At 59.1% G+C, this 26167-nt stretch overlaps 1 protein-coding gene across 9 annotated transcripts in view; it reads right to left on the reverse strand.

Moving 5' to 3' along the window:
* Positions 1–26167, reverse strand: part of SLC12A7 (solute carrier family 12 member 7) — a 79553-nt gene that overhangs the window by 34806 nt on the left and 18580 nt on the right. For 2 of the 9 annotated variants that reach the window (XM_033110337.1, XM_033110336.1), the window contains exon 1: positions 14087–14301. The exons of 3 other annotated variants lie outside the window; for them this stretch is intronic. In XM_033110337.1, the coding sequence (XP_032966228.1) occupies positions 14087–14210 (124 nt within the window). In that variant the 5' untranslated portion in view covers positions 14211–14301. 4 more of the 9 variants (XM_033110339.1, XM_033110342.1, XM_033110341.1 and 1 more) reach the window with 4 other exon arrangements.

The raw sequence follows: 26167 nt of genomic DNA on the forward strand, positions 1-26167 counted from the left end.
AGAACAAGTCAGCATGGGTTTCACTGCACTCCCCCCACCAGCCCGACCGGGAAACAGGCCAGGCTGGGGTGGACTCTCAGTGGCCTGAGCTGCCCCCCAAAGGACAGCCAAGCTGTGGGTGTCACACAGGAAAGAGCACTGAGGCTCCCAGTGACCCTGGGAAAACAAGGGAATTTCCCCCAAAATGGAGCGAAACAGGGAGATGTTATGGAAACATATCATGTAAACACATGCCGGGTCCCTGAAGTTGCTCCTGGCTGAGCGCTGAGCCTGGTTCCCGGGACAGCCCCCAGCAGCAGCTGGGACAGGTGTGTTCCACAGAGGCCGCCGTCACAGTCCAGACGCCACCAGGCACCAGAGAGCATCACGTGGCAACGAGCCATTAGCGTCCACAGTACAACAGCCTGGACTTCGGCCTTCTGGCCCGCGCTGGACTCTCAGTGAGCTCCCAGGACAGACCTCTGATTCTCTGTGACACAGCAGCTAATTCCTGTAACTAGTCTTTTGATGGCCTTTAAAATGCACATTTAATGGTCCCATAGCAGCAGGCAGCAGCGGGCAGCAGCGGCCCCTGCTCCCTGACCGTCCGAAGGCCACCAGCCCTAGGAGCATTCAGGGGACACCAACACCACCCACCACCTAATTAAAAGTGGAAACCGAACACTCAGCCCACCACCAACGCCACAGCAGTGGTTGTCCCAAATACAGGGGGGACCCGGGCAGCAAGACAAACAGTGACAACTGGCTACAACTTGGAATAAAAAGAATTCATAAAGCCACATGGCCCTCATTGTTAAAAACTTAAAAGGCGAGGGGATGGACTTACACACTCGTTTCTAATTAATCAAGTGTGGAAAGAGAAAAAGAGCGACGTTATGGACAGAAACCCAACACATACACCTCAGCTGGCATCAAGGTCCCATCCGTGGCGGGAGCCCTGGGGACGGTGGGTGCCCTGGATACGTTGGGACAAGAAGGGCACACGCCCTGTGGGGCTTCCTCCCCAAACCCACAACCCAGTGGAGTCTAAGGACACCAGACAGCCCCCCTGAGCACACCCCCACTCCAGAGCCGTGCAGCCGAGAACAAGGGGAGCCTGACAACCTGTGGCACCAACAGGACACCAAGCAGTGACCGCTGAGTGCAGTGTGGGGTCTGGGGACAGAGCAGGACATTGGGGACGAGGTGAGACACTGACGGCTGAGCACAGTGGGCAGTGACACGCAGAGCTGGTCCTCGGTGTGACGGCCACACCGAGTGGGGAGCCAGCACCGGGCCCGTGGGAACACGGCGGCACCTCCACGCGCCCCTTAAGTCCAGAACTACGCCAGACGGAAAGTTCATCAAGTGAAAATCATTCTCATGGGCGGCCGGTTAGCTCAGTTGGTTACAGCACGATGCACGTACCACCAGGGTTGCTGGTTCGATCCCCACATGGGCCAGTGTGAGCGGCGCCCTCCACAACTAGATTGAGACAACTACTTGACTAGGAGCTGATGGGTCCTGGAAAAACACACTTAAAATAAATAAAAGTTTTTTTAAAAAAGAAATAATAATAATAATTCTCGTCTTGGTGGGACCACAAAGAGAAAATTCAAGAACTGAGGCCTGGAAAACACAGACAGGTGCAGCTCGCAAACAGCCACACACGAGTCAGAAGACCACCGTTCGTGACCCCGGTATTAAGTGGTCCAGGCATGAACCCGAGAGACACCATGAAACCAGTGGGGGACCAGGCCCGTACACTGACTCCAAAGGGGAGGGGCCCTCTGAGGTCATGTCGGCGGTGAGGGGAGGACCCCAGGACCCAGGAGTCACAGGACAGGACATCCCCGTGGCAATGTCTTGCCTCACAGCGTTTCTCCTGAAAACAACCCCAAGGAAACAACCACGTGTAAGTTTGTGGCATTCTGCAAGACACCTGGCCCAGATCTTTGAGCATGCCAAAGTCAGGAAAGACGGCAAGGTGGAAAATGTTCTAGACCACGGGCCGGCAAGCTTTCTCTGTAAAGGGCCACACCGTCCCTTCACAACCACTCACAGGCTCCGAAGACAAGACAGTGTGTGAACAAATGGCAGGGCCATGTTCCAATAAAACTTTATTGACAAACGCAGGCAGCTGGCTGGGCCACAGGCTGCAGAGCCCAGCAGGGCGGCAGCGGCTCTCAGCACACGGGGCCTATGACCCTCACCAGGCTGGAGGGCGCTCAGCAGGTCCTCCCTCCAGCCCCAAGGTCTCCCAACTTTAGGAGCCACTGCCCCTCCTTGCAGCAAGTAGGAGCAGCCTGTTTAGAGCCTACGCCCTGAAGACCTGGCTCTCTAGCCCAAGAAGCCAGCACTCGGTGGGTTACTCCTCTGCAGAGCACGGCCCGGCCTCAGTGACCACACACACCTGCTGGGCCCCTCAAGGTTTCAAGAGTTCAGTAGTGCGTGTGCTCCAGCACCTTCAGCACCTTTTAAACAAGCTCAACAAGACCAGCTATCCCCAGAGACTGTGGCCCTGCAGAGGGGCCACGCCAGCACACCCAGGTGACCGACGGCCACTGGTCGGCAGGCCTGACCCAGCCCAGCACTCAGAGCTGCAGCCGGACTGCAGCCCACTGAGACCCCAGACGAGCTCTCCCAGGAACGGACCGGATGGCTGGCACCTGCTGCTGGAGAAGCAGGGACTTGGGGCGGGTACAGGTGGGGCAGAGCAGCCCTGCGCAGCGCCACCCTCCTCCCAGAGTGCAGGCAGTGGTGGACATGCTCCAGACGAGGCTGCACATCTTCTGTCTTCACCTTGTCACTTCATTACAAAAACGTTTCAACTCTCGGCCAACAGACGCTCTGCGAAGCCCCACAGCCACACCCCAAGCACCGGCCCTTCCCGTCCAGCTGAGGGGCAGCCACCAACATCCTGTGAGATGGACCCCACAAGATACAGAGCACCCCACCTGTCCTGAGGCAGCCTCTGCTTGCTTTTCGCCCTGAATCAGTTTTTCCTGCAATGGCTTTGATGCCCACATTTCTGGCTCCCTGAAATGCAAGCTGAACCTCAGCATCCGTAAACATCACACAGTGACAGGGGACAGTGCCAGCCTAGAGGACAGCAGCCTCCACCCACAGGCCACGCCTGGACTCGGTCACCCTGGAGACGACATGGCACTCAGGGTCCATGTCCCTGAGTGTGTGTGACCCTGTCGTTACTGAGCAAATGCAATCTAGTTCTCTGCAGAGCGGGAGGCAACGACCCCCCAGCCCAGAGAAGCAGGCAGGTACTGGGACTCAGCCAGGCTGCCCAGGCTCGGGGCAAAGCAGACCCACCTTCCTGCCGTGGCCTGGGAGCCTGGACCGCGGTGGTCAGCTGTGGACACTGGGTCAGAGCCCAGCGTCCCCAAAAGGACCCCAAGTGCACTGAGTCCTCCCCTCTGTGGCTGCAACCTCCACGAGCCCCCCCATGTCCACACTCTCCCCTCCCTGAGTGAGCAGCACATCCCGTCCCACGCCTTCCTCCTCCAGCTCGGACATGGGGTTTCAGCGCCGTCCCTCCCAGAATGGCTCCAGGGAGGAGCGGAGTGACCTGTGCGCCTCAGGGCCAGACGCGTTCCCGAGGGCCCGTGGGCTGGGCCGGGCCAGCCGCATCAGCCATCTCCCCTTCCTGCCACCAAGAGAGGTCTGCCCAGCACTGGGCAGGTGGGGGCCACATGGGGGCCTGCACCGAGGCATGGACGTGGGGGCACGGTGTCCCCTATAGCCACCGGGCACTTCCAGCACCGCAGAGTGCCCTCTGGTGACCTACAGCGTGTCCCATCAGCCGGACCCCAGAGCACCCCACACGACTTCCCCCGTGGCTGGGTCCGCTCTGACGGGGTTAAGAGCTGGAACAACATGGTTTTTGGTTCCATGGTCCTCGCGGTTTAAGTGGTGACCCCTGGCCTCTGCCCTTTGCCGTCCCTGCTTTGCAGCCAGTATCAATGCTGGGATCTGAAAGCCAGCAGCCTGGCGATGGAGGCCAGCGGGGTGCCCGTGGGGCTCACGAAAGCCAGAGACTGTAAGTGCCCAGCTTCCTACAGCTTCTGGCCGATACAGAAACGCCTTCTGTGGTCACAACAGAGGACGCATTGAGAGCACAAGAACCACCCACAGGCCACCGGCCACCAGCCACCACAGCCACAGCTGCGGCACTGCCCCTGCAGTGGCGTCTTCTGCAAGAACTGACGAGCCTTCCCCAGGGGGCTCCTAGGAGAGTGCCGGGGTCCTCTGAGAAAGGACCTGCTGAGCTGAGGGGACAGGATGTGGGTGCTCCCCAGGTGGGGCGGCCCCTGGTCCCTTCTACAAGCTGCATCTCAGGTCCTGGCCTGAGGGACGGTCACTGCCTCTCATGGGGATGACCTGTTGCTTCCCAAGGTGTGACCCTCCACTGAGCAAATTAAACCTTCCTCCTCTGCACTCACACCCGTGCGCTCCCCGCCCGGCTTCCCACCACGCACAACGCCTGTTACTTAAGGCTAACGCTCCAGTGGGTCCCCAACCAGGGGTCTGGGCTCCAACACAGGTGTGGGCCTGGCTTGACCCAACGCTGGGCTCCCACACAAGTGACGTCCATTGCACGCAGCATCTGGCTGGACATCCCACTTGGGGAGGCAGGTGGGCTGCTTCACTCCATCCTCAAGGCTTCCCCACTGGGGCACAGCCCTCACTTCTGAAAGCATCAAAGACATCCTGTCCCCAGCACCTGTGACACCAGGTGTGGGCAGCCTCGTAGGTCAGAGGGGCCCACAGGTTAAAGCCCACTGGGCACAGCTGTGTCCCTCTGCTCCCCCACTAACCACGCACATGCCATGGGGTCCCCCACCGTCTCCCACAGCACCCCACTGCTGGAGAAAGGGAGGCTCTCGTGGGAGACACGAGGCGATCTGGGGAACCGCGGGCAGGGGTCAGGAAGGCTTCAGACGCACCTTCAACCGCGACCACGGCGTCCACCCCGCCGCCACTCACTAGTCATGCCGCCAGGGCCCTCGGCCCCCACCATCTGCAGACCCAACCTCGCGCATTTTTAAGTGTGACATTCGCACTGTCTAGAAAGCAAGGACAGTGCCGGGTGCTCAGCTACCAAAAAGCACTGACACAAAGAAACGGCAAATCACAAGTGGCTGGGAAGTCCCGGGAAGTAGTCAGACACACATCAGCATGCACATAAACACAGCACACACACGAGCATTCACACAGCATATACAAGTGTGCACACGCAGGCACACACAGCACACACACAAGCGTGCACAGAGACACAGCACATACATGTGCACAAACACACACAGCATACATACCAGTGTGCACGCAGACACACGTGAATACACAAATGCAGATATAGACACATACACAGCACACATGTATGCACCCATAAACACATCCATATGTAGAACAGTTGCAGATACATGTTCTGTACACAGAACACATGTGCAGGCACACACGTGCACACAGACAACACACCCACTTCCCACACACATTAACACCCTTCTACAGGCACACACACTGTGCACGGATGCACGCACATGCTCACACACAAGCATTCTGGGGACCACAGCTCCGAGAGCTTCTTCCCAAAAGAAGGGTGTGTTTCCAGGACTTTCAGTCTGAAGAGTGCCCCCCCAGAAATGGCGGGCCCCTGGGGAGCCCTACTCCCTGACACACCCTCAGTCTTCCGGCTGTTTGCTGCTCCTGGTCTGACCTCTCCGACCTCAGGGCCCGGCAGCCCTGAGCAGCCCCCGGGGCAGCTCCCATTACCGCCACTGGCTCCCGTCTGGCTGTGGCCAAGACCCCTGGTCGGAGGTAAGAGGAAACCCAAGAACAACCTGGCACTTCCCTCCTGATTTCAGCGCACTTGATCCCTCCCCAGTGACCAGCCTCTGAGCCTCTGAGCACCCAGGCCCGACCCGCAGGCGCCGTGACCAGACGGGGCTCAGGAGACAAGAGGTCATGGCCACCTCTGGGGCAGGACGGTCCCTAGACGGAAACTGAGGCACAAGGAAAACTCAGAATGGCCTTTGCATCCCGAAGGGCCTTGCATTACCCTGGGGTGTACATGCCCCTCGAGCGGAGGGTGACAGACGTGGACATGAGGGGCTCCCCCACCTCCCGGACGGTGCCAGGCCTCGCCACTGTGCTAAGCGAGGCGTGGCCTGTGTGCGGAGGTCAGGGCGGCCTCACACAGCCAAATCGAAAGTGGTAAACAGGCCCAGGATCCACTGGCTCTCCTCCCAACAGCCAGAGAGACCCCAGGCCTGTGAGTCACGCGGGCCCAGCAAGTGGGGACTGTGCTCGGAATGACCCAGAACGCAGGAAACAAAGCTGCGGCCTGTATCACGGCTCCCACCCCCACCCCCGTCCACACAGAATCAATAACACACTTCCACTCCTCCCCCAACTGTTTTCTCAGAAAGAAACCGCCCAAGGAGAGGAAGAGGAAGCGAGCGGGGAGCCCCTCGCAGGCTCTGGGCCTTGCTCAGGGCCGCCCAAGGTGAGGGTGGCGGGGCCCACGCAGATGCCCAGGCCCAGGCGAGACGCGGCGCCAATAACAGCTCATGGCCCCCAACCCCCGGCGGCCCCCCGCCAGCCACAGGGATCACCTGGACGAGGCTCACTCATGGTGTCCCCCCCACCAGCCACAGGGAACCACAGGAGACCACCGCACGCTCACCGGGGCTCCTGGCAGGAGGTTCAAGGACCCACCCAGAGCCGGCAGCCGTGGGTGCAGGAGCTGGGGGGCCTCCTTCTCAGCTGGTCCTGCCGGCTGGTCCTGCCGCAGCTCCGGGCTTATCTGCACAGAGCAGTCTCTGTTCTAAAAAGGGAGTTCCCCTTTTTCATAAAAGAAAGGTATTAACCCTTTGTACTCTGCTCTCTGCTGGACGGCACTGCCCCAGCGTCCCCCAGAAGAAGTCCAGGCCCCCTCGGACCCGTCCACAGCCAGCCACCTGCCAGAGCCTGGGCGGCCCAGCTTCTACTGCGGGAGACCCAGCCCCCTATTCCTGTGCTGTCCCCGTCACTGTCACCAGGCCACAGCCCCGCAGGCCCCTCAGGAGGGCTCACACGCCCCCTGGAGAAGGGTCTTCCCTCCCAAGGTCCTGGCTGCCTGCAGACACCCCACACCCGCCCCAGAGCAGCTGTCACTAGAAAATAACTCTATGGGACACCCCCATGAACACACTGAAGTGCAAAGTGCTGGGCCCGTGAGCCTGACACGGACGTCACGCCCTGTCCTCCCATCTCACAGGGAGGTGATGACAGGAGAACCGGACGGCTGGCAGCATGAGGCGGCCAACCAGCCCCTGGTGGGTGTAGCGTGCCCTTCCCCGGGCCCACCTTCGGGTTTTACCCCAAGCCTGGCCACCACCCCAACTGCTGTGCCCCAGCTGTGCGGCACGAGAGGTGTCTACAGCAGCCCTGAGGACAGTGACCCTGGAAGGTGGCCTGGTCCAAGGTCAGACACCTCAGTGCAGAAGCCCAGGCCCGAGGGTCATGTGACAGTTCCCAGGGCTGTGGCCGCAGGCCCACTGGGTAGAGACGCAGGCAGAGACTCCACCTCACGGCTGGGTCCTCCAGAGGGCAGAGGACGAGAACAGCCTGCTACTGACCTGTAGGACCCGCCCTGGGCAGACACCTCTGGCTGCTCCAGCTGCCCAGGCATGGTGTGTAGTCTCAGCCCTGACCAGCTCCAAGCCCACGAGGCACCTCACGCTGTTAGCACCCCGTTTCCAATGTCCCCCCGAGAGCTGCACCATACTCCCCAGTGGTAGAGGGCAAGGCTGTGCACACCTCTAGGTGGACGATCTGCGGTCACTTACGTGAAGGAAACACCCTGAAGTTCAGTCCCACCTGGACCACTAAAGGAGGGACGGTGCCATGTGGCTCCCAGGCCCCTCCCGGGTCCCACAGCAGGGCGAGAAAGGGTCTCCCGGCCTCCAACAGCGCAGGGGACACCGAGGGGGCATGGGCCCCATCAAGGCGCTGGGAACAGCAGGAACGTCCGCGGCCCAGCAGGCCCCGCAGAGCCGCCCGGCACAGGCAGGTGGGTCACACGTACAGCAGCCCCCCACGTCAAGCCCCACTGGCCCACAGGGCCCACTCCTTCCCACTGACGGTGATGGGAACCCAGGAGCCGGCTCTGCCAGGGGCCCCCAGAACCCACACACCAGGCGCTCCCCTGGCCGGCACGCCTGCCCCCCCCCCAGGCTCCGCCTTCAGACCCTGACTCTGTGCCCAGGCGCCTCCGTCCAGGGCCAGGCTCCCCCAGGGGCCAGTGTTTCACTCAACCCAGGGTCTGTGCCGGGGGGCTGTGTTTCAGGGAGCTCCATCCTGGGGGCTGTGTGCTCGTCCTCGTCACCGTCGGACAGGCTATGCCTCCAGCCGGTGGGTCGGGCCCAGTACACAATACGAGGCACAGGCCCAAGAGCCCATGTCAGAGGAGGGGGCGACATGAGCAGGGCCTGTCGGCGGTCAGCTGCTTCCTTCTCCGGCCACAGCCCCCCTCAGACACTGTGGCCCCCCTCAGACACGGCAGCAGGTGGGCGGAGCCATCCCAGCCTCATGCCTCCTGGTGGCAGGGACACAGCCAGGCCCTCAGAACCAGGTGGGCCCTGAAGCCTGTGGCTTCCACGTGGACGGGGCTGGGCTTCACATCGGGAGGCCCACCCGCCGCCTCAACACTCTCCCTGCTGGCACCACTGTCCCCTCTGAGAGGCCTTCCTCACCCCAGACATTCCTGGAGTCCATTTCCCCATCACACCACTAACCACGTGCCAGTTCCTACAGCCGCCATGCCCCAGGAAGGGGGCCGAGACCCTTCTGCTCACTGATGCCCCCAGGACCACCATGGACCGGTGGGGTGAACCGCTCACCCCTCACAGCACAGAAGGCAGCGGCTGTAACCGGCACCCAGCAGCCCCAGAGCTGCCTGACCGCTGGGGGCTGCTGTCGGAGATGGACCCACTCGGAGCCGTCCCTCACATCCCAAGAGCAGCAGCTGCCACTACTCTTGGTGTCCACAGCTCAGGCACCCACCCCAGCGCAGCACGGGGATCAGGAGGTCTGGGGAACCTTCTGGAAAAAAAGACTACAGAACTGGATCTAGCAGGCAACGGGCTCCCACACTTACTACAGGGAACACGTTCCAGAACAAGGCACAGACATGTCACCCCCGCCTGCACACCCCACGATGGGGACAGCACCCCCAGCCGTGTGACTGCATGGGGTCCACTGGGGGGTGGAGTTAAGTACAGAGGCCCCCACACCACGTGATCCAATGCTGGTGACCAAGCCCCTCTACCAGCCACTGCATGCGTGCACACACAGACACATGCATGCACATGTACACCAGGCAGATGCATGCCCACATGTGTGTACACGCACAAACATGCACGTGCAGACACATGTACACACATAGGCAGACATGCCCACATGCACACACGGGCTCGGCAGCAAGACTTAAGCAGGTTCTCACTTGATTTCTAAGCAAAGGGACTGTCGCCTGAACACAGTCTGGGACCCCAGCGAGCACATGGAGGAGGCGTGAACACAGGCGTGCCCCAACTCCATTCGGCGTGAACACAGGCGTGCCCCAACTCCATTCGGCGTGAACACAGGCGTGCCCCAACTCCATTCGGCGAGTATCAAACTACCTTTTCTTCCTTGGCCTTTCAACGTGGAATTTGGTACAAAACACGTTTGGTACCCCCCACACCTAATATGAAACACCCTGAAGGGCGTCCGTGGGCCCGCGCCACCTACAGCTCATCCCAGGAGACGGGCAGGGCATGGGGTCTGCCAAAGGGACAGACGCACTGCCTGTCCTTCCTGTGTCAGAGGGACGCATTCCTTCCTTCCTGAAACCCCGTGACGGATGCTGCTCGGTGCCCTTGCCCAGCTGAACAGAACCAGAAAGCTCCGGCCACCCCCCTCTTCACCTGCACTGCCCCCTGCAGCCCCGTGTCCTCGCCCCCGGGGTCTGTGCTGTCGCCATCCCCGTGGCAGCAGCCTCACACGGCAGAAAACTTGCTCAAACCCTGGAGTCGCAGCCTCAGAGAGCTTACCACTGCCGCTCCCAATGGCTAGCCTGCCATGTCCCCCGACGGGACAAAGGGGAGTCTCCCCAGGACTGCCTGGGTCAGTGTGTGGGGGGGCTCCAGTCCCCTTCCCAGAGGGTGGGAGAAGACCACACACAGAGTGACCAACAGGACCTGAGCAGCAGAGCATGACATCACAGAAAAGGATCCAAAAAGCAGAACAGGAACCAAAGGAACAGGAAGCGGAGTCAGAGCCACGGGAAGCCCGTCTCAGGCTCCAGGTCTCGGACGGGGCAAGAAGCTCACTCGGGCTGACGCCGAGCCACAGAAGCTGCGGGTGGAACCCCTCTGGGGGACACACAGGACCCACCCACCGGCCTGGGGAGGGGGTTACAAGAGGGGGTCAGGCTGGGCTCCCTGAAGTCGGTTAAAAACCCATCATGCCCAGAACTCAGGAAGAAGCACCCTCCTCCTTGCCACCTCCCCTCGTGTGTGTATTTCCACCAAGAAACAAAGTATCGAGGACAGGACACAGAAGAACCTATCTTTTCCACTCCCATCACAATAACATGCAGAACAAATGTCCCTTTACGCAGGGGACCAGGGTGTGGTGCCCGTCCTCAGGGAGGGGACTGGCCCCCAGGAAAGATGAACCCCAGTCATTCCAGAACACGAGGCCCTACTTGGCCGGCGGGGAGGGCCAGCGAATATGTCCACAGCAGAAGCTACACTGGCCTTGGCCTCCACTTCCTGTACCAGCCCTCCCTGCCCCGGTGGTTTTCACTCACTGGGGGAGCAGCTCCTCCAAGGGGGCCCAGGCCTCTCTGAAGCAGCACTGGGGTTCAGGGCTGCCATCTTCCTAGAGCAAATGCACCAGGCACAGGCCTGCCAGCCAGGAGATCCAGGGTAAAGCAGTAGGACTAATTCAAGGTCAAAGCTCAGCTTCTGCCATATGCCACCCACCACCCTGCCGCTGGTCGCGGCGCCATGGGGTGGAGCAGGCCCGCTCCTTCCAGCTCCAGGTGCCACAGGCTCGTGGGGCCTCCAGGTGTCACAGGCTCCTTCCAGCTCCAGGTCCAACAGGCTCCTTCCATCTCCAGGTGCCACAGGCTCGTGGGGCCTCCAGGTGCCACAGGCTTCTTCCAGCTCCAGGTGCCACAGGGTCGTGGGGCCTCCAGGTGTCACAGGCTCCTTCCGGCTCCAGGTATCACAGGCTCCTTCCGGCTTCAGGTGCCACAGGCTCCTTCCGGCTCCAGGTGCCACAGGCTCCTTCCGGCTCCAGGTGCCACAGGGTCGTGGGGCCTCCAGGTGCCACAGGCTTCTTCTGGCTCCAGGTGCCACAGGGTCGTGGGGCCTCCAGGTGTCACAGGCTTCTTCCAGCTCCAGGTGTCACAGGCTCCTTCCGGCTCCAGGTGCCACAGGCTCCTTCCGGCTCCAGGTGTCACAGGCTCCTTCCAGCTCCAGGTATCACAGGCTCCTTCCGGCTCCAGGTGTCACAGGCTCCTTCTGGCTCCAGGTATCACAGGCTCCTTCCGGCTTCAGGTGCCACAGGCTCCTTCCGGCTCCAGGTGCCACAGGCTCCTTCCGGCTCCAGGTGCCACAGGGTCGTGGGGCCTCCAGGTGCCACAGGCTTCTTCTGGCTCCAGGTGCCACAGGGTCGTGGGGCCTCCAGGTGTCACAGGCTCCTTCCAGCTCCAGGTGTCACAGGCTCCTTCCGGCTCCAGGTGCCACAGGCTCCTTCCGGCTCCAGGTGCCACAGGTTCGTGGGGCCTTCAAGCTTCCAGACCAGACAGGCCAGAATCTGGCCTCACTAAGGTCTGTATCAGCTGGGCCTAAGGAGGTGAGCGCCCCATCTCACCTCCCACCCGCCCTCGGCACGCACTCTGTGCACAGGCCACCCTCACCCCTCACCCCTTGCCCTGAGGTCCTACACCTATTTCCACAACAACCCAGGGGTTTCCAGGTACAGGGTCTCCCCAAAGTTGCTCTACCCCCCCGGGAGGCCACCCAGAAAGCCAAGTGCTTCCCTGGGGGGTCGAGGGTCAGCCACAGGGTCAGAAGGCCCGGCAGGAAGCCCCAGTGATCCTGTGATGCTGGCGGGGCAGCCCGGCCACGGGCCTGGGACCACGGAGTGCAGACCCCACACAACACGGACCCTCTGGAAGGGGTTCCAGCCCGGTGTTCCCAGCTCCTGCAGGACCCTCCCCAACAAGCAGGGCGTGTGTTGGTTTCCCCAGGCTGCCCCTCATCAGGCTGGTGACAGGGCCGTCACGTGGCATCACTGAGTGCAGACTGGGCTGACAGCTTATGTTAAACTCAGAGCCCAGCCAAAGACCCTGACAGACAAGGGCCCTGGGACGTGCAGCACGAGGACCTCCTTCCTCTTTCTGAGGAAACACGAAGACAGAACACAAAACGTCAAAGTCCTGGTTAGCTCTGTGCCAGCTCAGCCGAGTGTCATAGTTCAGCTCAGACAGAAGGGTTTGTGAACAAGAGCACAAAGCCCACACACACCTGGAGCTCCTGGGTCTGAGGTCATCCAGGCAGATGTGACTCCTATCCAGCCCTCAGCAGGGACGGGGCTCAGAAAGCAAAAGCACCCAGGGAGGGTGGGCTGGGGGCTTGAGAGCAGCTGGGCGAGACGCTCAGCCTTTCTGGCAGCTGTAGTCCCAGCTCGTGGTCCCAGGGCACCACATAACAGCATGCCAGCAGAAGGGACAAACAGGAGGAAAATGATGCCCCGCTTCAAAACAAGCCACAAACTTTGGGAAGAAAGCGAACGTGGTCCCGATAAGGGACCAGCAGATAGGTAGCCAAACACCCAGTAGGGCAGCTGAGAGCTCCTGTGGGAGCAGGATGGCTGCTGGAGCCCAATGACACAGCTCACCCAGAAAGACCACAGGGCCCACCCACGCGTGACGCTCAGGACCAGGGGGCTGTGGTGAGAGGAAGACGGAGCCTGACACACCCCAACCAAGGAGCAGCCGTGAGCAGCCCCACTCCCAAATGCAGAGCACAGCTGGGTGGGACCCTGATGACTGACGGTACAAAAGCCCATCAGGTGAGCACCTTCAGCAGGCTCCTAAAGGTGCCCCCAGGACATGTCCTGCCAAGGAGTGGGCACGCAAGACCTGTCCGCTCCACTCACCTGGCCATCTTCCCGTAAGTGGCTGCAGCTGGCAGCCCCCTCTCAAGGCTACACTGTGTGACCCAGGGAAGGGGGGGCAGCTGCAGGCACCAGACTGGCTCCTCACCTCCCCAGTTTCTAGAGGGGAGCTGAGAGCAGACATGAAGCTGCTCACCAAGTCAACCATCCATCAGCTGCAGGAAGCTGGGCCTGGAGGAACAGGCCTGGGGGGGGAGCCCCCACAAGAGAAAGTGAAAGCGCCACTGACCTCCCGACACCAGAACAAAGAGGACCAGGGGGACCCTCCCCGAGCACTGCTAGTAGGGGCTGGAGTGGCCCCCTCCCCCAGCCCCACCAGGGACGTGTCCTCCTGCTGATGACCAGAAAGTGGGCTACTTCAGGCCCCTGCGCACACAACTGGGATCAGCAGGGGCTGATCTGACCGGCGACCCTTTGCCCCGCCGCCAGGGGGGAGCAAAGGCCAGAGGAAGAGCAAGGCGCCTGGGGGCAAACCAACTCCAGGGGGCCCGGGTTCTCAGAGGCCCCTTCCCCGTTTCCATAGCTACCCCGTGGCGTCTCCCACACCTCCCCCCGCCCCAATCAGAGTGCCAGAATAAGGTGCTTCCTGGATCCCGGGGGGCGGGCCATGGGGGAGAAGCGGGGGTTGGCCTCAGCGCTGGGCACGGATCCTTCACCCGGCGCCCACGCGACTAAGCTTGGGGTGGGCTCTGCAGGCAGCACCGGGACGGGACGGGGCTGGGGTGAGGGAGCCGCAGGAAGAGGCAGAGTGAGAGGGACTGGTGGGAGAGCCCGGGAGGGGAGGCAGGCGGGGAAAGCGGACCCACATCCCTCCCTGGGATCCCCGCCCCGCGCAGCCCGGCTCCGCCTTTGTCCCGCGGGCAGGTGCGGCCACGCTCACCCGGGCTGGAGCAGTCGGGCTCGCGGCCCTCGGCGGGGCCCGGCGCCTCGGTTATCTCCGCCGCCTCGTCCTGCTCGCCGTCAGCCCGCGCCTCCACGGGCACCACGGTGAAGTTGGTGGGCATGCTTCTCCGGCCACCGCGCGCCCGGCCGCACCGCGCTCCAGACGCGCTCCGCTCCGCCCGCTGCCGCCGACGCGCCGCGGGACTTGGGCGCAGAGGCGGGGTCCGCGCGGCCCGCCCCGAGCCCGCCCTCCGGCCCCGGCCTCGCCCCGCCCCCGGCCAACCACGTGACTTCACCTGCGGTCCCCGCAGCCCCTGGAAAAGTTTGAGCGGGGCAGGGCAGGGCGGAGCGGGGCAGGGCAGGGCGGGGCGGGGCGCATCCGCGGATGTCCCTCCCCCAGCCTGTGCCAGGGGACCGCCCGAGCCCCCCGCCCGCCCAGTGTCGCCGTCCCCTAGCGGGTGACTCCCCGCTCCTGTGCCACCTCCCCCTGCCCGCCGCGGAGCACTCCCCCCACGCAGTCTGGCCCCCAGGCGAAACAAAAAATGGTCCCCCACCAGACTGAGCTGCGATCAGGTCCCCTCCCCTCCTTGCCTGGAGGGAGGCTCACCCATTCGTGGGATGGGATTTCTTGCAGAAGGGAGCCATGGTTTGGAGGGGGGAACTGCTCGGGGCTCGGTCCAAAAGGGACTTAACCTGATACACAGAAATCACCAGGCCCACAGGCCCATCGCTGCCTGCTCAGGTGAGTGGCTCCGGGAGCCCGCCCTTCCCCCACGCCACCGGTCAAGTCTGGGGAAGCCACTGGGAGGGGAAGTTTGCAGACCAGGGCAGGGAAGGCCGCCAGGAGAGGCAGGCGGCGGAGCAGCCCTGCAGCCTGGGATCTTACAGCCAATACACAGGGAAACAGGCCAAAAACCCAACGTCCATCAAAAGGCAATTAGTCGGAAAAGTCAGGGCATCTGGGTGCAATGACGCACCCTAAACTGTTGTACACCCACAACACAAAATACAGGTCGGTGGTGTGGGCACTGGCGGTCAGGACAGACTAAAACAACAATCAGAATGGTCCGATAGTGTTTGAAAAGTGGGTGTATTCCTGCAGGCCCAAAGGGCTCCCAAAAGATGCCAGGTTCTTTCTGGGCTGTGGGGACTCTGCCTTTTCCTGGCATTGTGTTCCTATAACAACCAAACAACGTAACAAGTTCAGAAAAGCCATTTGCAATGAAAGACAAAGGAGAGAGAAGGTGGGTGGCCAGGTTCCCACCCTCTGCCCCAGGCTCAGGCCCCAGGCAGAAGCCGGAGGCCTGTGGTCACCAGGCCGGACAGGTCCAGGCAGCCCACTGGGAATCAGATGGGAAGTCCGCAGCCCTTAGCCTGGAAGGGCGTGGCCCGGGCGGGGTGCGGCTGAGGGGGGGCCTGGCACCCCTCCTGGGGTACGGGCCCATCTCCACCACAAAGGGGAGAAGATGCAGGTTGCTGCTGGGACCCTGAGGGCCCGTTGGGAGTGTGAGGGGGGCAGGAAGAAGGGGAGGGAGGAGGGAAAAAGAAAGGGGGCCTGGAGTAACTTTTCTAGAACAAAAAGTGTGACCTGCCCTTCCTGGCAGGGTGAGGCCTGAGGGCCACAGGCACAGAAGCCCCCAGGGGAGTGGGCCTGTCTTCCGCTGCCCCGTGGGACCAGAATTCTCCTGCATGTCTGGGTGGGAAGAATTCTGGGAGAGGACCCCCCAGGGCCATGGTGGTCTCTGAGGACCCCACCTCTGCCTGACTGCATTGGCTCAGAAAGCAGCTGTTGCAGGCAGGGCCAGCAGAGTCCCTGCCCTGCCAGAGTAGACAGACACAGGGGACTCCAATGTGACCCCGCCTTGGCCCCTCCACCCCAGGCTCCCCGTGACCCGGATTCCAGGTCCCTCCTGCTCAGAAGCCCTGCAGTTGGCCCCTGGGGACACATCTCCCTCACTGAGGGGCAGGGCAGGACAGGCACGCGCCCTGAGGACCTAACTGGTTCTGGGGTTCAGCAAAACAATGTCCTGGATTCTGAAAAACGTCATTGTCACCTGAGAATACTCAAAAACAACCCAGACTCCAGGTGGAAGGGACCCAGGAGACCCACAGGGCAGGAAGGGGAGAGCAGGGTGGGGCCAGGTCGCCAGCAGGGGAGAGTCCTCAAACTATCCCCCACTTTTCTGTAGATTTGAAAATGTTCAAAATAAAATCATTTCATGACTGGGTAAAATCTGCTTGTTTCATGACACATGGCCGTATTGAAAACATTAGTGGCCACGACCTTCGATGCCCCTGGTGAGTTCTGACATCCTGCTGCCAGCTGGCCCTGCTCTGCACGTCTGTCCCCAGCTCAGAACGTCCTGGGTGCCAGGTGGCTGGATGTCTCAGGCCATCAACGCGGCCCTTCGCCTCCAGGATTGGGGTGTTCACAGGCAGAGAGCAGAGCTCCAAAGAGGAAAGCACTGAAGTCCCTTCAAAACAGGAGGGTGGGGGTCCCCTCCAACAGAGCTCTCAGACCTTGCTGGGCTTTATTTTGTACTTGAGAAATGTAAGGATTGTTAAAAGAACACAGAAGTTAGAATGGGACTCAGCGCTCCAGGGGATCTGCAATCCTTTCGAGGATGAGATCCAGTCTTGGGGTCACACCCTGTGGGGTCCTGGTGGCCGCTGTGGGTCTCCAGCTTCTCATTTCCTGAGACTTTAATGGAATGGGCACAGCCTGCCTTCCCTCCGCTGTTCCTCCGCTGATGCTGTGGGCATCCTGCACCCACAAGCTGGCCTGGCTGCTGAGGGCTCACGAATCAGGACAAACCTCAGGCTTAGAGGGGGGTGGGCACAAAGGTGGCGGCCAGCGTCGTAAAGTGTGACCAGGCCCAAATGCCATTGTGTCCTCCAGCCCTTGTTAAGGCCCCACAAGTAACTTCTTTTCAAGTAAATCTTGGACAAACATTTGCTGTGAGCTCTGGGAAAGGCCGTGTCGGAACCCAGGCTTCAGAGTTGGAGGGGTGAGCCTAGGGCTATCACAGGGTCCCTGCAGCTAACAGTCCCCTCTGAGGCACAGGCAGCCTGGGCTCTGGTGGGGTGGGGGTGCAGCCTCGATGGGGGTTGCCCACACCAGAGAAGGGGTTCCTGCCAGCACACTACCACAAGGACCCAGAGCCCCTCCATGCTGACGCTGTGAGACAGGAAGACCCCACACTGAGAACGCTTCTGTGAGTCAGAGCTTCACAGACACCTTTCTAAACACTGAGAGAAAGAAGGGACCAGCTGAGTAGGAAGAGCGCAGACCAGACCCAGCCAAAGTCTGGGATTCTCGCGGCAGCCGTGTGTCCTGAATCAACTGCAGTGACATGGGACTGTTGGGAGGACAGTCATTGTGAGCAGACAGCCCGCCCTGACAACTCAAATGTGAGGCCGAATCCGGCAGCTCCGGGGCGGGAGGGGTCTGGGGCCACCACACAGGGAAACCACACGGAGCCCTCGAGGGAGAAAACCCTGGCCCAGGGTCTGGCCAGAAAGGGCTTGTCGAGTCTGCCCCTGTGGTCTTGAAAATGCGGGAGACGCAAGAATTTCTCAGAACAAACTGAGCGAAACCCTGAGAACAGTGACAGTTTCTGGGGGTTCTGCCGGAGGCAGGGTGGGGCGGCGGGGGGCTGGCCAAGCCTCTGGCCTGGCTGAAGGGAAAGGCAGAGCGAGGAGGACAGTGGCACCTCCTCACACCCTGGGCCCACAGCCTCCAGGGACCACAGCACCCAGCAGGATTGTTTAATTTGAAAGAAGATAAGAGGCTTGCACAGCTGTCGGTGATAAGCACACCAGACCTCCCCTCTGGGGGAATGTTCCAGTGACTGCGGGGTGGGAGGAGCAGCGTTTTAGAACTGGTCCAGTAAGGAGGCCTACCAGTGAAAATTCAATCCATGGAACACAAATCGTTCCTGTCGACACAAGGCAGCACCTGCCGCAGGCTGAAGGCACTTTCCGGAATCTAAGTATGCCTCTGGTCTGCGGGCCGCCGTACGGTTCCCAGTGGGACGGGAACCATTGCAACGCCACCAGCAGTGTTTTAAAGCAGGCACCTGGAAATCTGAGAGCAAGGCCAGACCCACCTTGCTGCCACCTTCTCCCCATATGCCACTTCCGGGGGCCACAGCCAGAGCCAGGACACCCAGAGCCTTCACACCTCAGCCAGCACCCGGCACAGGTGGGGGACCTTGCTGTCTCCCGCCACCCTCATGGTACCCCCCAGAGTTCCCAAGGGCCGTCAGCTCCCAGGAAAGTTGGGGAGCAAGCCACATTTCTGCCCTAGCCACAGTATGACTCTGTCCACTCCTGTCCTGGTACAGATGCCACACTGCCATCTCACCTATGGCAAGGGCCCTGGGGCAGGTGGGTCTGTGACCTGGTTTCAGCCCCTCCCAGAGGTGCTGGTTCCTGGGGCAGGTGGTAAGGACCAGCCATAAGTGTCAGGACAACAGGGCTCCTTGACACGTACCTGGCCCACACTGCCATCCCTCTGCCATCCTTGCGCCAGGCCCCGCCCAGGCTCCCACCCACACACCCCAGCCCAGGCCCAAGATGGCACATGGTGTGGGTAGGGCAGGCCTCACCTCGTCCAGAAGGCTGCGTTTCAAGGTGAGGCCAGGAACACACCCCGTTCCTTTGGATTTCCCCCAAAGAGCTCCAGGCAACGGGCCAGCCCTGTGCCAGGCAGGGTGGGGACAGGAGCACTCAGCTTTGGACTCTGGTACATAACTGACCTCCCTCAGGTCCCCCGCTCCCCTCTGCTGCTCCATCTCCCTCCAAATCCAGTCCACACTGGCCTAAGGCACACAGGTTGTTCCCAGCCATTCAGTCCCCCTAAGGCCATCAGATGTGAGGCTCGCAGGCTCCAATGCAAGTTACTGGTGTCAACTTGAGACCTTTCTGCTGGGTCTCTTGTTTCACCCCTCAGAGTGCCGTGGATCCCACCTGGGGTTGAGGCGAGGCCAGCTCACCTGGCAGGCTCACAGGACACCCCTGGCAGGCTCACAGGACACCCCTGGCAGCCATCGGGGGAGGGCCCAAGCTTTCAGGAGTACAGCCTGCAGTCAGAGATGGCAAAACACAGATTTACACTAAAATTGATGGTTCCTTCGTGGCCTCAAAACGCACTCTTCATGAAAGAGAAACCGACAAAGTGGTCAACCTTAATGCCAGATATTTCTCTGTTCCTCCAAAACCACCGTTAAGACTGGGAAAGCGGACCCTCATGCGTCAAGACAGCTGCCAGCCACGTGGCCAGCCGGGCTGTAAGGATGGCCTACATATCAAGCAGGACGAGCCAAACCTGGAAGGAAGGGATGAAGACGGCAACAGACGCCCCACAGAGGAGCCAGGGCCACGAGTGAGGCACGAGAAGCCGGCCGAGTGCGGCCAGGCTGTGGAGCGAGCGGCCTCCCCGCACCCCCGTGTCCCCCACACACCCGGTGTGCAAACCGTGCAGCCACTTTGGAACTGGTCAGCAGTAACCTGGGAAACTGCACACCCGTCTCCGTTGTGACCCGGCAGTGACTCCCAACAGAAACGTACAGGCACCAAAGACGCATACAAGGACAGTCACAGCAGCACCTGTGTGTCAGCCGGGCTGGAGCAGCCCACATGCCCACCAGAGGCGCTAGGCAGGCAGGCTTGTGTCCAGTGCACTTGCATGGTGGTGCACTGAGCTCCGGCCGCACACGCCACGCTCCGTCTCACAGACGTGGTGAGAGAGGCCGTGCGAGCCTGTCTCCCTGGAGCTCAAGGGTGGGCCAGACCAATGTGTGGGCACACGGCAGGATGGCAAACCTGGGGGGCGGGCCCTGCTGCTACCTGTTTGGGGGCTGCACTGCACCGAACTCACTGGGTGTGGGCTCGAGTGCTCCACCGAGGGTCACCACTCCTCACAGGGGCAGGAAAGGGTGGCTCAGAGCCTCTGGGCTATGGGGTGGGCGCAGGCTGACCTCACAGCATGGACGCAGCTCATCCCACATCTGAAAGGGAAGTGGCGCCTGAGAACAACCCGTGTGTGCTTCTGCCGCTCCCCAAATTACCTCCCAGCCCCAGAGCTCTTATTTTCCTGGCAGCGGGAGACCTGGGCCATTTCTATCACATCCTTCTGTCAACAAGGAAAGGACAAGCCAGCAAATATTTGTTAAATCACAAAGCTGTCTAGGCGGAAAAGAACTCTGTCAGGCCTGCGGTCCCCAACAGACACTGGGGGGCGGAGGCCTGGGGTGTGCACATGGGTGCTGGCGTCAGGCCCCAGACCAGGGTGTGTGGGCGCGTGCTGGCCATCTCCACCTGTCCTCTCCAGTGCCTCCCGCCTTGCTGGGCAGCGTGCAGACTACTTCCAAGTCCCATGTGCTGATGTCCCCACTGGCCCCGAGCCTCTCCGGGGAGCTGTCCCTGACACTCGCCGTGGCGGCTCCACCCTGAGTGTGCGTGTAGCCTCAATTAATCACGGAGCAAGAAGAGACAAGATCTTAGTGCCATAACGATGCCCATCCCGTGGGCCAGACAGGCTCAGTCACTTGCCAGACGTCACACAGCCAGAGAGGACGGGGCTGGGACCAAGAAAGGCGCTTCTAGCGCAGCAGTGTCCCCAGTCCCATGGGTGGTGTGGAGGGGCCAGGATGGAGCTGAGCCTTTCCTGGGAGGCAAGCCCACCGCCCATCCAGACCTCGCCCAGGACCTGCGGGGTGAGCCCTGGACACACCTCCACAGCCACCCTCAGGAGTCCGTGCTGGCTGTCCCAGGAGAGGGTAGCGGAATGCACCCCAGTCCTGTCACCCTGAGGCCAGTGGGCAGTGGTGTCCTCTCCAAGCGTCAGCATCTCAGCCCACGAGGTCAGTGGGGTTGAAGGCACCTCCTTGGGGGGTGTCTCTGCCTTCCGGTGCCACCCCGTCACTGTGTGTGGGCCATGGCCCTGGGGTCACTGCTGCTGCAGGTCCCGGTGTCACGTGGCCCCCCCATGTGTCTCAACACCACCTTCAGGAACTTGTCAAAAACTGTTCACCCATTTTGACTTTTCTTTCCCTCTTTAAAAAAAAATAATTTTGTTTGTGGTAAAATATCCAGGACGTAAAATTGGCTGCATCGACCACGTTTGAGTGTGCAGCCTGGTGCAGGAAGTGCACGCGCGTGTGTCACAGCAATGAGACAGGAGACCGCCTGACGGAGCCTGACACCTTGGTAGCAACAGGCAAACCAGAATGTCAGCCGGAGTCAGAGCCTTGGGTCCCAGGAAACGGACGTCAAAACCACCGGTGCCAGATATTATAAAAACCTGTCCTAGTGCTTGTCAGGGAGCCCACCCAACACCTCCACCCCATGGGAAGGAATAGTGTCTGCTCAGATAAACTCCTAAAGTCTTTAACGTGCCTGTTTACCTTTTCACCTCCTCCTACTCCTCCAGAACTTTCCATCTTCCCAAAGCAGACCTCTGTCCATAGTAGACCCTCGCTGCCCACCCCTCCCCCAGCCCCGTCCACTTCCTGTGTCTGTGAGTCTCGCTCCTCCAGGGACCTCGTGTGATGCGGTCACAGCCTTCGTCCTCTGACCGGCTCATTTCACCTCCAGCTCCATCCACTCTGCAGCAGGTGTCAGAACCCTTCCTTTCGAAAGCTGAGTCACATTCCACTGTCTGGATGGACCACACTGTGCTTGTCCATTCATCTGTCCACGGACACTTGGGTTGCTTCCACCTTTTGGACACTGAATCATTTTGCTTTGCTAAATAATCTCCCCCTGTGTAGAGTGACGTGGAACAATTCATCACCATTTTTGTAAAGAAACTCACGCACAGCACAACCCCTCTGGGAGGAGCCAGGACGTGTGTCAGTGGGGCCTGGGGTTGGGCAGAGGGGAAGGAGACAAATTCCCACCGGACTCTCCTCTGTACCTTTACCATCTCATAGCCTGTGCCAGCACCACTAGGACAAAAATACTTCACAATCCTTTAAATTAAGCAGCTGTGCCCGGAGATAAGCAGGCTACACCACAGCACCCAGGGTGGTGATTTCTGCCCTATTATTACCCACAGCCAGATAAGGGGGCCGATGGCCTGTCCCAAGGTCACCCCAACGGGTCCTGACAAACTGCTGAGGACGGAGGCCCAGGGAGAGGACGGGCCAGCGACGGGCATGGGGCTGAGCGGGGCTGTGGGCTGCGGTCCTGTGCAAGTGGCCGGGGGACACGTGAGCCGCAGACCTAGAGGTGTGCGGGGGCCGAGCCTCACAGACTCAGCTGCAGTGGCTTCTGCCGAACCCTTTCCAGACTGGCAGAGCCATCCCTCAGGTTTACACTTCACGTTCTGCTTCACCATTGAACCAAAAACCACCTCTTTTTCTTGACTTTCTTCTATTCCATTAAGAGGGGAGAGAAGGGAACGTTTGATTAACACCTTCCGAGTTAGATAACTACCTCTGTGTTTAATTACCTCGTGCAAACAAACCTGAAATATCTGCCTTGAATCACACGAGAACAGACAGATTCGTGTGCTATTAAGACTCACTGCTATCTACAAAAAACTTCCTTTTTTGTGTAAACACTGCAGGTCATTAATGGCTACTTTCTCAGGGCAATGATTTAAAAATACATTCTAAAAATAAGCTTTGATTGCTAGGAAAGTCTACTGAGGTCACACAGGCCTCACAACTCACATTCCCATGTAAGAAATGTCCAAGCCTATAAAGAAATTTTGTAAGAGTTTACTTCAGCCAAACTGACTACCTGTGCAGGGAAGCAAGATCTCTGATGCTCCAGAAATGACAATTTTGCAGTTTCTTCTGTGCATCTGGGCTTGAGGTGGGGACGTGAGAAGATGACACGGAGGTGAGGAAGCAAGGAGGGATGGATGACAGGAGATTCTGTGCTCTCCTGAGGGTGGACACACATATTTCAAAGGTGTGGTCTCCTAGATGCACAGAAACATGGGCAGGGCTGCTTACGGCCAAGATGAGCCTTTTACTGAAGAAGTTCCAGGCCTGGGTGTGACCTCTCACCCACCTGCCCAGTGAGGGGTTTATGACCCAACCACCTGTGAGGTTACTGTCCATAAAACTCCTTTTTTTGTTCACAACTCCAAACCCACACAGTCCATTGTCCCCAGTGCAACAGACAGATCCTCCCAGAGACGAACAGCCCAAAAGCACGTAATACAAAGGCACCAACGTGCGCAGAGCACAGGAACAAAAGCAGACCGGCCGAGACTGTCTGACTGCTACGCTCCACGGAGAAAAGGGATGCACACTTAAAAACCCAAAACAGGAAGATGTGCCCCCTCAGCTTGGGGCCCGGACAAGTGCCTCTGGGAGGCGATCACAGAAAAGACGGCGGGACGGTCTCTTCAAAGTGCACACGGAGAAAACCAGCGCCAGCGTGGATTCCCATACCAGCAACGCAGCCGTTAAAAAAGGAGGCACGATGAAAGCATTTCCAGACAGACAACACCGGAGGGAACCGTCCCCTAGCTGAAGGCGATGGTCTCCAACAGAAGCACAGAAACGCAGGGAAACCATAAGGAAAAGCGTGCAGGGAATGGCACCACCTGGGCAGGGCAGACGCGGTGATGCATGTGGACATTGAGTGTGCAGTGTCACATACAGACGCGCCACGACGGTGGCCCAGGAGTGGGGCCAGGCCGCGATTCTTGTGCGCGTAGGAGTGGTGGCAATGCTCATGCCTACAGACCCGACGAGGCAGGCCACATGGCAGGAACAGCAGCGCGTGTCACTAGCTGAACAGAATACTGGAACAAACGTTTAATAGCAGAGAAGGCGTGAACAGGAGGTCTGGGCTCACAGCTGCATGGCCACCCTGCAGGTTACCACTTCCAGCCCCTGGGCTCAATGACAGCAGAACCCGATGGAACCAGGAGAAACAGACACTTCGACTCCAATAGCCAGAGACTTTAAGACACCTCTCTCAGGGTGCAGCCAGTTGGCTCAGTTGGTTAGAGTGCAGTGCTCATAAAACCAAGATTCCCACATGGGCCGGTGAGCTGCACCCTACACAACTAGATTGAAAACGACTTGACTTGGAGCTGATGGGTCCTAGAAAAATACACTGTTCCCCAATATCCCGCAATGTAAAAAAAAAAAAAAAAAAAAAAAAAAAGATACCTCTCTCAGTAATGGACAGAACACATTTTAAAAACTCAGCAAAGAAAAGGTCTGAACCACAGGTGTGACGTGACAGTTTGGTGGCCACACACCTAACAACCGCACAACTCATACACATACTGTCCAAATGCACGTGAAACATTTAGCAAAACAGACCATATTCTGGACCGTAAGACAAATCTCAGCCAATTTCAAAAAATGCAATAACAGTAGGATCTCTGACCACAGAGGCATAAAGCAGGAAATTAAGCGCAGGGAGATAACTGGAAACTCCCCCAGGCACTAGGAAGTTAAGCAACGCATTTCAAGGAACCAAAGAAGAAACCACAATTGAAAGCAGCTAATATTTTGAATTAAATGATAATGAAAACACAACCTATGGACACTTGTCAAGTGCAGCTAGAACTGTGCACAGGAAAAAGTTGTCACCACAGGAGATCCTGCAGAAACTACAAAGATAGTGTAGTGGGTTGACCTGTGTCCCCCAAAAGATAGTGATAAAGTCCTGGCCCCCAGTGGCTATGAGTGTGGCCTCATTTGGAAAGAGGTGCCTGGCAGATGTGACCAAGTTGAGTTTACACTGGAGTGGGCGGGGCCCTGATTCAGTTCGATTTGTGTCTTTAAAAGGAGAGATTTGAAGACACCTGAGGAGGAATGCAGGGGAGGAGGTCATGTGATGACGGAGGCAGAGATTGGAGTGATCTGGCCACAAGCCAATGGGGCCCTGGAGCCCCCAGGAGCTGGAAGAGGCAGGGACGCTGAGGAGGGAGTGTGGCCCTGCGACCTCTTCTGGCCCCCAGACGGGGTGGGGAGGGGGGGCACCAGTTTGTGGTACTTTGTTACAGCAGCCCCAGGAAATGATACAGATAATAAGAAGATATTGTGAATAACTTTGTGATAAAAATTTTGAAATTGTAGATAAAATAGACAAATTCTTTGGGAATCATAGCCTACCAAAATTTACAGAAGAAATAGAAGCTCTGAATAGTACTATGTCTCATGAAGAAACTAAAGCCATAATTGGAAACCTTCACACACACACACCACACCAGCCCAGATGGCTTCACTGGTAAATTTTTTCCAGACACTTACGGAAAAAATAACATCAATTATACCAAACTCTGCCAGGGATACTGCCTAACGCATTTTATCCAATCAGCCTTCGTCATCGAGGAAATGAAAGATAAAGTCTTGATGAGATATACTACACCCATCAAAATATCTAAAATGCTACTGATAGGTGGGGCTGTAGCCTTCTCTTTTTACCTGGGGGCGAGGGCGTGACAAGAGGAAAATTCTGAAATGCCTGAAATTAAATGACAGCGGTCGGAGGGTGGGAAGAAGAAACCGGGAGTTACTCAGGTAACAGCCACAGGCAGAAGCCGAGGGGAAACTGCTCTGATTCCTGAGTATGTCTGGAAACTCTGAACCAACTTTCAGGGGGCTGTTTCACTCTTACCTGGAGAGCAAGGTGACCACTAGATAGCCCTGCACCCTGCTTGCAAGTGAACTCTCGGGGCTGTGTCCCACGACCCAACCATGCAGGCTGCAAACGCTTCTTCCCAGGGACTCTGCACCTGTGACAGAACCAGCCCCGCCCCAAACAAACTCATAAAAAGTTCCCATCAGGATGGAAAAGCTTGGCGGATGCATTGGCTTTTCCATCCTCCCTGCAGCTGGTGGTTCGAACTGCAGGCCCCAGGACCTTTTCAGCTAGCGCATGGCTCAATGAAATCTTTCCTTCAGAACAGTTTTTGGCCATGAAGGTTTCTGCTTAACAGAGTTGGTTAGTAAATGTAAACTTTGTATTCGTCTGGCTATTGGTGTCACATGTCGGTGCCGGTTTACCTAAACATGCACATCTCCACCAGGAAAGACCAGAGGGGACAGTGGTCAAAGGATAGCAGCCTCAGCTCCCTGCTGCAAGCCCGGTGACC

Source organism: Rhinolophus ferrumequinum, chromosome 7 (assembly GCF_004115265.2).
Source record: "Rhinolophus ferrumequinum isolate MPI-CBG mRhiFer1 chromosome 7, mRhiFer1_v1.p, whole genome shotgun sequence".
NCBI classification, from domain to species: domain Eukaryota; kingdom Metazoa; phylum Chordata; class Mammalia; order Chiroptera; family Rhinolophidae; genus Rhinolophus; species Rhinolophus ferrumequinum.